The sequence below is a fragment of the Chiloscyllium plagiosum genome, unplaced genomic scaffold, assembly GCF_037043375.1.
Source record: "Chiloscyllium plagiosum isolate Xiang-an unplaced genomic scaffold, Cpla_swu_hap1 HiC_scaffold_7, whole genome shotgun sequence".
Lineage (NCBI taxonomy): Eukaryota > Metazoa > Chordata > Chondrichthyes > Orectolobiformes > Hemiscylliidae > Chiloscyllium > Chiloscyllium plagiosum.
The window spans coordinates 106,658,575-106,672,435 of record NW_028270145.1 but is presented as its reverse complement, the minus strand read 5'-3'; the positions used below and the strand labels follow the sequence as shown (position 1 = coordinate 106,672,435).

General features: G+C 43.4%; 1 protein-coding gene across 3 annotated transcripts in view; it reads left to right on the top strand.

Moving 5' to 3' along the window:
- sema5ba (sema domain, seven thrombospondin repeats (type 1 and type 1-like), transmembrane domain (TM) and short cytoplasmic domain, (semaphorin) 5Ba) overlaps positions 1-13,861 on the top strand; it is a 324,529-nt gene that overhangs the window by 102,687 nt on the left and 207,981 nt on the right. For all 3 annotated transcript variants that reach the window (XM_087989341.1, XM_087989339.1, XM_087989340.1), the window contains exon 3: positions 9,082-9,288. In XM_087989341.1, coding sequence (XP_087845467.1) covers positions 9,135-9,288 — 154 coding nt within the window. In that variant the 5' untranslated portion in view covers positions 9,082-9,134. The remainder of the gene's footprint in view (positions 1-9,081; positions 9,289-13,861) is intronic.

Below are 13,861 nucleotides of genomic sequence, written 5' to 3'. Positions count from 1 at the left end.
CCATTCCCCAAACCTATTACTCTACATTTACCCCTAACTAATGCATTTAATCTACACATCCCTGAACACTGTGGGAAATTTAGCATGGCCAATCCACCTAATCTGCACATCTTTGGATTGTGGGAGGAATCACATGGAGGGAGCCCACGCAGACACGGGGAGAATGTGCAAACTCCACACAGATAGTTGCCTGAGGCTGGGATCGAATCTTGGTCCCTGACACTGTGAGGCAGCAGTGCTAACCAGTGAGCCACCATGTTGTACTGTTCTCTCCCATTAGTGGAACTATCTCCTCCACAACCACTCTGTGTAGGCCATTCGGTATTCTGCAAGTTTCAATCAGATGCCCCCTCATCCTTCTAAACTCCATCGAGTACAGACCTAGAGTCCTCATCTGCTCCTTATATGCTAAGCCAGGATCATTTTTGTGAAACTCCTCTGGACCTCGTCCAAAGCCAGTGCACCCTTTCTTGGATACACGGCCCATAACTGCCACAATATTCCAAATGTGGTCTGACCAGAGCCTGATACAGCCTCACCAGTACATCTCTGCTTTTGGTTCTAGCCCTCTTAAATTGAATACTCTCTCTAGGTACTTTGTCCAATGGGACAGAAGTGGTAAAATCAAAGGCTCAGTTTCTGACCTGACATAATGTTAAGACAGATTTTTAATCATTAAAGAGAATTGAGGCTCATGGGGAAAAGGCAGGAGAGTGGAGTTGAGGATTATCAGATCAGCCGTAATCTCATTGAATGGCAGAGCAGACTCGATGGGCTGAATGGCCTACTCCTGCTTAGACATCTTATGAATATGTTGTTGCAGCTGAATCAAGGCTAATTTCAAAACCCAAACAAACATTCAGTTGCCACAATATCCACCAAAATGAGACTTTGACTGCCTTTATGTCCGCTTGTTCTTATCAAACTGTGGTTTTTACACAAAACATTATGATTATTTTTGTGCTGATCAAGTCAAGGTTGCCAGCTCTGATTGCGCATATTCCTGGAGTTACGTCTCTCAACCTTTTCCCTTGGCCCCTCCTCAGTGAGAAAACCTACTCATGTTCCTTGTTAATATGCTCCAATAAGCTCAATGTCTAGATGAGGAACATCAGTGCTGGAGAATTGAGCTTTATGAATTAGGAGCAAGTACTCCTAGGAGTACAGAAGAGGCCTACAGCCCCATCGGGTCTGTAATACACTGCGACTCATCCCACATAGAGTCATAGACTCCCGACAGTGTGGAAGCAGGCCCTTCAGCACATCGTGTTCACACTGACCCTCTAAAGATTTCCCACCCCATCTCTGTAACCCTGCATTTCCCATGGCTAACCCACCTAGTCTGCAAATCTCTGGATACTATGGGGCAATTTAGCATGGCCGATGCACCCTAACCTGCACATCGTTGGACTGTGAGAGGAAACCGGAGCACCCGAAGGAAACCCACGCAGACACAGGGAGAATGTGCAAACTCCACACAGACAGTGACCTGAGGCTAGAATTGAACCTACGTCCCTGGCATTGATGCTGCAATGCTAACCATTGCCATCCCACTGCTCATACTAGGCCCATAGCTTTGAACATTAAGACACTTTTTAATACTTTTTATAGTTGTGGGGTTTCCTGCCTCAGTGTATTCCAGACCCCCACTGCCCTCTGAGTATAAAAACCCTTCCTCAAATCCCCTCTAAACCTGCTGCCCTTCACTTTGGGACACCTTGTTCTTCTCCCTTCAACTAAGGGGAACAGCTACCTCTGTCCATGTCCCTCAGAATCTTCTACACCTCGAGTTGGTAGCCCTCTCAATGGTAATTGTGAGGCAGGAGACTGTGTGTTCACACCCCACTTATTAGTGCAGGCTCTAGACGGACACTCCCAGCGCAGCTCTGAGGGAGTTTCAGGTGAGGCCCCGTACATTGATGCTAGATGCCTCACACCAACACTCCTGGAAGAGTGCCAGTGTTGGCCCTGCTCTCCTGACTCATGTCACTTAACCAACATTGTTGGAATTGACAATCTGGTCCTTGCTCACCTTGCTGTTAGCAGGACTGGGCATGGTTTGAGCTTTGGTTAACAGCAAGGAAACAGAATATGGGAATGGATGGGCTGTTCTCGGGTTGGCAGACTGGGACAACTGCGAGGATCGATGCTTGGCCCCAGCTCTTCACCAGCCCATGACAACAACTTGGATGTTGGAACCAAATATAATATTTCCAAATTTTTGGATGTTGGAAAACTTCTTTCCGCAGTGAAGAATTTCACAGATTCACAACCCTCGTGAGAGAAGAAATTACCTCACACGTGTCTTAAATGTGTGACCTCGTATGGTCCGAATTTCTCTGAAAAGGGAAAACAATCTATCTGCATCTACCCTGACAAGTCTCCAAAGAATCTCATATGTTTCAATAAGGTCTTCTATTTCCAATGAGTATAGGCTCAATCTACTCAGCGTCTCCTTATAAGACAGTCCCTCCACATCTGGTATCAGCCAAGGGAACCTTCGCTGTATTACCTCCAATGCTGGTATATCTTTCCTTGGATAAGTGCCCCAAAACTGTTCACAGTGTTCCGACTGTGGTCTGACTACCACTGTATTGGACTGATCTTATTTTATAACCAGTTGGCTACATATGTCAAGCGTCTTTTTCAATCGATGTTAGGCGGTTGTCTGAAAGTTGAGGCTTTTCCTGTAGCTTTTCCTGTTGTGTTTGTCTCCCTCCTAGATTGATGGTTTCCTATGAGTGCCCATAGGGTGCTCCAAGTCTGGCAGCAATTACTGGATATGTATCTCTTTCCAGGCAGCTCCGTCACCCTGTGGCATGTCCCAGTTTTATTCTAATGGCTCCATTTATTAATGGAATCTTTGTGTCCTGTAAAGGAAGCTTGTAGCAGACTGCCCAGTTATTGACCCTTGTGCTCGTAATTCTGTGGAGCGAGATTGTCTGTGGGAAGTGTGCCTATAATTTGTTGGGCTATTCACTGCCCTCTGGGCTGCTGTGTGTTGTTTGGTGGTGTAATTTTATCAGTACTTGGGATGGGGGTGGATAATGAATGGGTAATTAGAAAGGGAATTGCATTTCTTGTTAGAGGAAAAAAAAAAGAAGCACTCGCAGGCCTGTGGGGAATAAATAGGGACAACTAGAACTAATTGGGTAGCTTTCTCAAAGAGCCAGCAGCAGTCCAGTGGGCCAAATGACCTGTTGTTTTGACTTCTGTTTCAAAGGAACTGGAGTCTCAGCTGGGTTATTGTGTACAGTTCTGGGCACCACATGATAAGAAGGATGTGAACGGGTTGGAAAGAGAGCAGAAGTGATTGACAAGAATGGTCTCCGGAATGAGAAACTTCAGTTATGGGGATAGATTGAGGTCAAAAGTCACAAGTCACTAGGTTTATTTGAAGTCACAAGCTTTCTGAGCATTGCCCCTTCACCTGTTGGGCTATAACCTCGTGTTGTGTGACGTTTGACCTTGTCCACCCCTGTCTAACACCGGCACCTTCACACCAGGGATAGATTGAGCAAGTTAAAGAAAGAAAGAAATAGGACCAGGATTAGACCATGGCTAATCTACCTAGATTGCACATCTCTGGGCATCCAGGCACTTTAGCATGGCCAAACCACCAAACCTGCACATCTTTGGGAGGAAACCGGAGCACCCGGAGGAAACCCACACAGACACTGGGAGAGTGTGCAAACTCAACACAGACAGTCATCCAAGGCTCCAATTGAACCAGAGTCCCTGGTGCTACGAGACAGAAGTGCTCACCACTGAGCCATCATGAGAGGTTGAGAGGTTGTTCAGTTATGTCATGTGTAGAACCTAAAGTAGATGGAGCGCCTGTCCTTGAGCAGAGAAGGCTAAGGTGAGTTTTAATAAGGGCTTTCAAAATCACAAATGGTTTCGATAAAGTGAGAAGGGCTTTGCTGCTATTCAAGAAGGCAACTGAGTTCTGAGGAAGGGTTGCTGGACCTGAAACATTAGCCTTAATCTTGCTTCACAGATGCTGCCAGACCTGCTGAGCTTTTCCAGCAACTTCTGTTTTTGCTACTATAGTCCTGGTAGGCCTTAGTTACTGGGAGTTCACCTAATTTGCTCTGCTGTATCCCATCTTGCCCCCAGTCTCATTTGCCCATTGCCCCAGTGCTCTGCTTTGATTTTGCACTCGTCATCCTGGGTTCAAACTCCCCCATTGCTTTGCCACTCCCTGGACTGAATTCTTCAAACCTGATGGGAGCAGGATTGGAGTTTGCCTTGCCCACCTCCGTTTAACATGCTGGTTTGTTTTTATGTCTTTGTTCACAGTCTAGGCCAGCATTTATTGCACGTCCCTCACTGCCCAGAGGGCATTTAACAGTCACTGGTCTGGGTCTGGAGTCACATCTGAGCCAGCAGCAGATTCCCATTACCAAACTGGGCAGGTTTTTACAATTGAATTCAAGTTCTACCGGCTGCTGTGGTCGGGATTAAACATGTGTCTTGTGTGTGTGTGTGTGTGTGTGTGTGTGTGTGTGTGTGTGTGTGTGTGTGTGTGTGTGTGTGTGTGTGTGTGTGTGTGTGTGTTGGTGATGTAGTGACCAGGGCTTTTCTCTGGAGGCGTGGGTTTAAATTTGAACACGACAGTTGCTGGAATTTAAATTATAAAAATCACTCTTGGTAGTGGTGACCGGAACAACTTTCATTGATGGACATGAAAACCCCAGGTTCCCTCTGAAATGGCCTGTTCCATGACAGCTAGGGATAGGCAACAAATGCTGGCTTTGCCCTTGGTGCCCACATGAGGGTGACCTTATAGAGGTTTATAAGATCATGAGGGGCATAGATAAGGTGAATAGGCAAGGTCTTTTCCCTGGGATGGGGGAGTCCAACACTAGCAGGCATAGGTTTAAGGTGAGGGGGAAAAGATTTGAAAGAGACCTAAGGGGCAACTTTTTCACGCAGAGGATGCTACATGTGCGGAATGTGCTGCCAGAGCAAGTGGTGAAGGCTGGTACAATTACAACATTTGAAAGGAATCTGGATGGGTATATGAATAAGAAAGGGTTAGAGGGATAGTGCTGGCAAATGGGACTAGATTAATTTAGGGTATCTAGTCAGCATGGAAATGTTGGACTGAAGGGTCTGTTTCTGTGCTGTACTTCTCTATGACTCTATAAAAGCAGTGATCAGATGACAATGGACAATTTGGTTTGGGTTATGGAACAATAACAGAAAGAAAAACTGGGTGCAGAAGAGGTGCAAGTGGCAACACCACAATCATGAACAGCTCACACCGTCTGAAAAGAAAGGAATGGCGATTTGGTTCTAAAATCGCTGAATTCAGGGTTGAGATTGCAACTGTTTAAATCAGACAGCACTTCTTATATTCCTGTCGAGTTTCATTGGAACAGTGTGACAGACCAAGGCCAGAGCTGTCAGGGTGCTCCTTATTAATGTTCTTAAGTAGACAGTGATGACATAGAAATAAATGCAAAATGTTACAGATGCTGAAAATCTGAAATGAGACTCAAACAGTTTTGGCAGAATCTGTGGAGACTGAAAGTGTTTCGTGGACTTACCTAGAATGCAAAAAATACATGTGATCTAATATTTATATCTATGTATCTCCCATATTGATAAGATCATAAGGCACAGGAGTAGAAGTAAGCCATTCAGCCCATCAAGTTTGCTTTTGCCATGTAATGAGATCCTGTCTGATCTGATAATCCTCAACTCCACTTTCCTACATTTCCCCTCATTTTCCCCTTGACCCCCTTCATGATTAAAAATCTGAATATCTCAGCCTTGAATATATTTAATGATCCATGCTCATCAGCCCTCTGTGGTAAACAATCCCACAGATACACTATCTTCTGAGAAGAAATTCCTCCTCTTCTCTGTCTTAAACCTGTGAGCACTTACTCTGAGATTATGCCCTCTGATCCGAGACTCTCCTCCATGGGGAAAGCAACCTTTCAACATCCATCCTGTCAAAAATCTTGAACATTTCAATAAGATTTCCTGCCATTCTTCGATAATCTAACAACTACAGGCCCAACCTACACAACTTCTCCTCATAATACAGTCTCTCCATGCCTAGGATCAACCTAGTGGATCTTCTCTGGACTGCCTCCAATGCCAGTTATGTCTTCCCTCACATAAAGGGACCAAAACAGTTCAGTGTTCCAGCTGTGATCTGACTACTTGTATTGTTTTAGCAAAACCTCCTCCATTTATGTTCTTTCCCTTTGAAATAAAGGGGAACATTTCTTTTGCCTTCCCTATAACCAGCTGAACTTGGATGCTAGCTTTTTTCTGATCCATGGACAAGGAATCCCATATCCCTGTGTTCTGCAGTTCCTTTTAAATAATCTTTGTCCTGCCAAAGAGCATAACCTCACATTTACCACATTATATTTCATATGCAAAGTTTTTTTTCATTAAGCCCATCTATATCCCTCTGCATTTCTATCACCTTGACCCTCTGATCAATGTACTGTTTTCTAAATGGGGAGAAAGTTCAGAGGTGTGAAGTGCAAAGTGACTTGGGAGTTAGAACATAGAACATAGAAGATAGAACATTACAGCGTGGTATAGGCCCTTGATGTTGCACTGACCTGTGAAATTAATCTGATGCCCATCTAACCTACACCATTCCATTATTATCCTTATGTATGTCCAATGCCCAGTTAAATGCCCTTAACGTCAGCGAGTCTACTACTGTTGCAGGCAGGACATTACACGCTCCTACTACTCTCTGAGTAAAGAAATTATCCCTGATATCTGTCCTAAATGCATTACCTCGCAATTTAAAGCTATGTCCCCTCATGTTAGCCTTCACCATCCGAGGAAAAAGGTTCTCACTGTCCACCCTATCTAACCCTCTGATTATCTTATACATCTTGATTAAGTAATCTCTCAACCTTCTTCTCTCCAACAAAAACAGCCTCAGTTCCCTCAGCCTTTTCTTGTAAGACCTTCCATCCATACCAGGCAACATCCGAGTAAATCTCAGCTGAACCCTTTCCAAAGCTTCCACATCCTTCCTATAATGTGGTGACCAGAACTGTATGCAATACTCCAGATGCGGCCTTACCAGTGTCTTGTACAGCTGAAGCGTGATCTTGTGGCTCTGAAACTCAATCCCTCTACCAATAAATGCCAACACACCATATGCCTTCTTAACAACCCTATCAACCTGGGTGGCAACTTTTAGGGATTTATGCACCTGGACATCAAGATCTCTCTGTTCATCTACACTGCTAAGAATTTTACCATGAGCCCAGTACTTTGCATTCCTGTTATTTCTTCCGAAGTGAACTACCTCACACTTTTCCACATTAAACTCCATTTGCCACTTCTCAGCCCAACTCTGCATCTTATCTATATCCTCTGTAAACCACAACATTTTCTACACTATCTACAACTTTGCCTACCTTAATGTCATCTGCACATTTACTAATGTATCTTCTATGCCCACATCCAGACCATTTATAAAAATGACAAACAGCCATGGTCCCAAAACAGATCCTTGCGGCACACCACTGAGCTCCAGGATGAACATTTCCCATCGACCACCATCCTCTGTCTTCTTTCAGCTAGCTAATTTCTGATCCATTAAATCACCTTCAATCCCGGAACTCCGTATTTTGTGCAATAGCCTACTGTGTGGAACCTTATCAAACGCCTTACTGAAGTCCAAATATACCACATCAACTACTTTACCTTCATCCACTGTTTTGTCACCTTCTCGAAGAACTCAATAAGGTTAGTGAGGCACAACCTGCCCTTCACAAAACTGTGTTGACTACCCTTAATCAAATTATTCTTTTCCAGATGATTATAAATCCTATCTCTTATAACCTTTTCCAACACCTTAGTGTTCCACAACCGAAGTAAGGCTCACTGTCCTATAATTACCAGGGTTGTCCCGACTCCCCTCCTTAAACAAGGGAACAACATTTGCTATCCTCCAGTCTTCTGGCACTACTCCTGTGGACAATGATGACATAAAGATCGAAACCAAAGGCTCTGCAATTTCCTCCCTGGCTTTCCAGAGAATCCGAGGATAAATCCCATTCAGCCCAGGGGTCTTATCTATTTTCAGATCTTCCAAAATTGCTAAAATTTCCTCTTTGTCAACCACAATCCCATCTAATCTTGTTGTCTGTATCTCCATATTCTCACTAACATTGCCCTTTTCCAATGTGAATACTGACGAAAAGTATTCTTTAAGCACTTTCTCTATGTCCTCAGATCCACACATAACTTCCCACTTCCAGTTCTAGTCCAGGATTCTCTCGAGGTAAACTTGCAGGTTGAGATGGCATTTATTTTGAGAGGATTTGAATATAAAAGTAGGGATGAACTTCTGAGGCTCTATAAGGCTCTAGTCAGGCCACATTTGGAGTATTGTGTGCAGTTTTGGGCCCCATATCTCAGCAAGGATGTACTGGCCTTGGAGTATGTTCAGAGGAGGTTCACAAGAACAGTCCCACTAATGAAAAGCTTAACATTTGAGGACTCTGGTCTATACTCAGTGAAATTTAGAAAGATGAGGGGGAATCTAATTGAAACTTACAGAATGCTGAATGGCCTAGACAAAGTGAATGTTGGGAAGATGTTTCCTTGGTAGGAGAGACTAGGACCCGAGGGCACAGCCTTAGAGTAAAGGGAAGACCTTTAGAATGGAGATAAGGAGAAACTTCTTCAGCCAGACAGTGGTGAATCTATGGAATTCATCGCCACAGAAGGCTGTGGAGGCCGGGTCATTGAGAATCTTTAAGACTGAGATGGATAAGTTCTTGAGTATCAAGGGCATAATGGTTATGGGGAGAAAGCTGGAGAATGGAGTTGAGAAATTTATCAGCCATGATTGAATAATGGAGCAGACCGGATGGGCTGAATGTCCTAACTTATGCTTCTATGTCTTATAGTCTAAGTCTCTCCTGAGCTATATCTGCATTCTTCACTATGGACGCTGCCAAGGGTCACAGGCTCCGCATTCTCACCCTCTCTGAGTAAAGATATTGAATGGATGTATTGTGAATAGATCTTTGGAATCAGGAGATTACCTCGCGAGTAAACCAATCTGTTCCCTTTCAGGCACTCCTCCCAAGTCCCACCACCCTGGTTGCCAAGCCGCTAGGACAGACACCATGGGTGTATCGCAGCTGGTGACCTGCTGTCTTTCCGTCCCATGTTGCCTGCTCATCATCAGGTGCAATTCCATGGCCTCACAGAGTTCAGAACGCCTTCTCGAAAATGAACTTCAGTGTGACCGAAAGGATCATCCAGTTGTGAATTTTAACGGTAAGAGGACTAACAGCAAAAGAAGCTGTCAATGACATGTTTTGGAAGATGTTGAGATGAGTGGTCACTGTTGCTGTAAACACAGCACAGTTCTGAATGACTTAAATAAGAACAGAAAGTGCTGGAGAAACTCAGAAACTACTTCCAAAATAGAGTCATACGAGACTCAAAATGCTCGTTGTGTTTCTCTCTCCACAGAAGCTACCAGACCTGTTGAGTTTCTCCAGCATTCTCTGTTTTTATTTCTGATCTCCAGCATCCACATTATTTTGCTTTTATTTCCACGTTTCTACTGAACTCACTCGATATTAATGACTATTGCATATTCACCTAAAGTTCCACTCGAAACATCTGCTCAAAGTTCAAATAGGGAGCATCTTTAGACAGTTTGCTATCTGTCATGCTAGTGAGTACTTCGGAAAGTGCAACTGGATTATTCAGACATGATATATCCTTTCTAAATCCACACTGACCCTTTCTGTTCAACTTATACTTGTTCAGTCACTCTGTCTCTGTTGATAAGTACTGGTGTCCCTCTCAAAATTGATGTTTCAATTATATGTTTCTAGTTAACTGTTTTCTCATTTCCCGCAATCCGTATTAAATAAACGGGTCACATCTGCAGTTTCCCATTTCGAGTGCACAATTTCTGAATCTAGAGAGGTTTGAAAATTTTTGGCAATGTGCCTGTCTGTAATGGTCTTGACTTTTTCTTAAAATATTCTGATGTGGAAACAGTCATGGCCTGGCATTTTAAACAGGATGGAAGGCCAGCACAACATCTAGGGCTGAAGGGCTTGCACTGTTCTATATTCTATGTTCTAAATCCCATTATTTTCTCCATTACCATTCTTACTTGTATCATATTATTAGACTTGCTTGTACCAGATTTTTTTTTAATCCCCTTCCTCCATTGTGATCACGAACTGCAAATCTCGAATTCGTCAAGCCTGCCATTTCCTTATTTTCCTAAGTTCTCCAGTGATCTCTCCCTTGGAGTGAGAAGATTGTGAGTTCAAGTCCCACTACAGAGATATAGTCATGAATTGGAGATGCCGGTGTTGGACTGGGGTGTACAAAAAGCTAGTGTGCTTCCAATTAAACCTGTTTGACTATAACCTGGTGTTGTGTGGTTTTTAACTTTGTACAGAGATATAAATAGATAATCAAGGCTCAAGTTGTAGTGCTACACTGTTAGAAATGTTGTCTTTCTAGACGAGGCTTTAACCCAGGTCCTAGCTGCCATCCCTGACAGTGCTATTTTGATTCGAGATTAGAATGGTTGCCAAGCCGCTAGGACAGCACAGCAGGTCAGGCAGCATCCGAGGAGCAGGAAAATCGATGTTTTGGGCAAACGCCCTTCATCAGGATTCGTCCATTTTCCTGCTCCTCGGATGCTGCCTGACCTGCTGTGCTTTTCCAGCACCACTCTAATCTTGACTCTAATCTCTAACATCTGCGGTACTCACTTCCTCCTAGTGCTATTTTGGAGTAGAATGGGCAAATTAACCCTGTTGACTCAGCCTTTATTTATCCCTCAACTAGTTCCACTAAACTATCTGGTCATTATAATATTGCTGTTGGTGTGAGCTTACTGGGGACAAATTAGCAGCAATGTTTCCAGTTTTCACAACAGTGACTATATTTCAGAAGTTCTGCATTGGCTGTAATGCAATAAGGACATCCTGAAATTAGGGAAGACACAATGCTAATGCAGTTTTATCACTATTTTTTCATCTCATCCTGCACACTTGCTCTGATACCATCCCTCTGCTAAATTGGTCACCTTTAACACACTGACTGTGGTTTGAAGCAGTAGGGTTTGAGGAGTGGGAGTTAAAGAGATAAAAAGGAAATAAGCTCGAGGTCACAAATCCAACCTTTACGAGAAAGGTTGAAATCTTTTAAATCCTTCACAGGCCATAAAGCAGTAACACTTGCTGTCTAAACGGGAACATGAGCATTGACTGTCGTAAATAGTTCAGAACTTATCTTGGGGATTAGTTCCAATCGGAAGAAAGTTCTGTAGCTTTGCAGCAGTGTGATGATGTGAGATTGATTTCAGATTATTGATGATGGGTCAAAATATGTTGTTTTTGGTGCTTGTTAAAAGCATTCTGTTGCCTTGGTAACGTGCCTTGAAAGACACAGCTAATTTTTTTAAAAGGCAAAGTGTTGATTTCTACATCATGAGGATGATTTGACTTTCTCACCAAGTTCTTTCTTCATGTTTCCTGATGGTGTTTGGTGAAAGCTTGCATTGAGAAAATTATTCGCTCATCTTCACATTTGGTACTCGCTGTCAACATGAGGGATAGTGTGTTCTTTGTGTGTATGTGTGTTTTTCTATATGTGTGTGTGTGTGCATGCATATGTGTGTTTCTGTGTATGTATGTTTATGTGTGTTTCTCCATGTGTCTGAATTTGTGTGTATGTGTGTGTTTCTCTGCATCTGTATTTGTGTGTGTACATGCGTGTTTGTGTGCATTTCTGTGCATGTCTGTATTGGTGTGTATCTGTGCATGTCCATATTTGCCTGTGTGTGTGGTTTGTGACATGTATATATGTTTGTACATGTCTGTCGTTTGTGTGGTGTGGCTGGGTGCATGCATGTAGCTTTGTGTGTATTTGTCTTTGTACATGAGCACTGAGTGCATGCATGCATGCCTGTCTTTTTGTGTTTGTACGTCTGTTTGTGTGTCCGCGTAGGTGTGTCTTAGAGCATATATCTTTGTCCATTTGTACACGTGTATGTATGTGCATTGTGTGTTGATTTTATTTTCTTAGCCCATCCCTTTATAGTCTAAAACTGGTGTGAACAGAGGAAATGATTTCTCTCTATCCAACTTATCGACCTTGTTTAATCATCTTAAAACAGCCCAAGTAGATCACACCATTATTTTCTATACTCAAAGGACCACATGCCTTGTAGGGGGCAGCCCATTTAACCTCAGTATCATTCTGGTGAAACTGTGTTTGATCCCTTCTGAGACTCAATAGATCCTTCCTGAGGTATGTCTACCTCAACCGAGTATGGTTACTTCTAATATACGACACAACGTGAAAGTCCCCAGCAATGAGCCTGGTGTGAGGTAGGTATTATTTGCTGGGCCAAGTGAGTTGCGTGCCCCTGCCATTCATGCGATTGATGTTATAAAGGGAGAAGGGAATTTAATGCTGTAAATGTGCTGACGATTGGCAGCTGATAGGCTGAGACTTTAAGAAGGCATTGTTTCCTTGTGATTGCCCGAAGGTGCTGACTGAGACTTGGCAGCCTGCTTTCAACCGTTGCCACGGTAACCCGAGAATCCATCAGAATTACAAACCCCTCACCCCCCACGATAAAAGCAGAAAGTTAAGTCTTGGCATTGAGTTTCAATTCGTTTTAATTTAAAACCGTGACATTGACAGATACCAGACTGAGCTTCCCACAGCCGGAGGGTCTCATAAAACTAATGACAGCAAAGGTTAAACTTTGATGGGAAGGGTTTTGGTCTGGTTATAAATTAACTGTGCCATTTGAACTTTCCAGTTCTTTCTCGCCTCATGAAATACTAAGGTAGGGACAGGACCACTGCGATCTCTTGTTCAGTGGTTCAATTAATACATTTACTGCCCTGTGTGTAACAATTTATTCCTGGGATGGGTAGGATGGTGGCAAGGGCATATTTATTGTCTTTTCCCTTATTGCCAGGAGAAGGTGATTGACTATTCCAGTGCTTGTTTGGCCCAGCTCCAACCTTATGTTCTCTGTGAACTTCAGCTGATCTACGACTCTGCAGCACAGATTCCAACTCACACCCATTCCCCTGTGTTCACTGACCTACATTGGCTCTTGGTTTGGCAATGTACTGATTTTCAAATCCTGATCTCTGTCTTTAAATCTCTCCATGGCATCTCCCTATCCTTATTGCTGTGCTCTGTTCCAGCCCTCCCGTATCCTAAAAAATGTCTGTGCCCCTCCAGTTCCGACCTCTTGCACACTCTGGATTTTCCTTACTCCACCAAGCTCAGCAGTTAACTGTCAGTCAGCTTTAACTGGGGCATTACCCATGGCAATGCCTTGACCAATCAGCATCCATTTGCTAACCAATCAGCATCCGCCTTTCATATGGCATGAATATTGTTTTCCTTTTATATTGGTAGTTCTTGTGAATTGTCCTGTACAGTTGTCATTGGTCCATAGATCACGAAGTTTTTGAATAAACCTCACACAGTGTGTGGACTCTCTGGTCATTCATTCCATTAACATCACTTCCTCCATTGACATCTCTTCTTCTCTAGTCTTCAGTGGTTGACTAGTCTACTCTGATGGGAGTCCCATATGCGGGAAATAGTAACCCCTTTAAGTCTAATTTCTGGCTCTGTACCATTCCTCTCTGAGAGCAAGATTCTGACAATTACGAGAATCTTAGAATTGATGCTCACAGAATGAAGGGGCATCAATTTAAGACTGAGGTGAGGAGGACTTCCTTCTCTCAGAGGGTCATGAGTCTTTGGAGCTCCATGTTACAGATAGCTGTAGGGGCAGAGTGCTTTAAGGCTGAGATTGATAGATTTTTGATCAATAGAG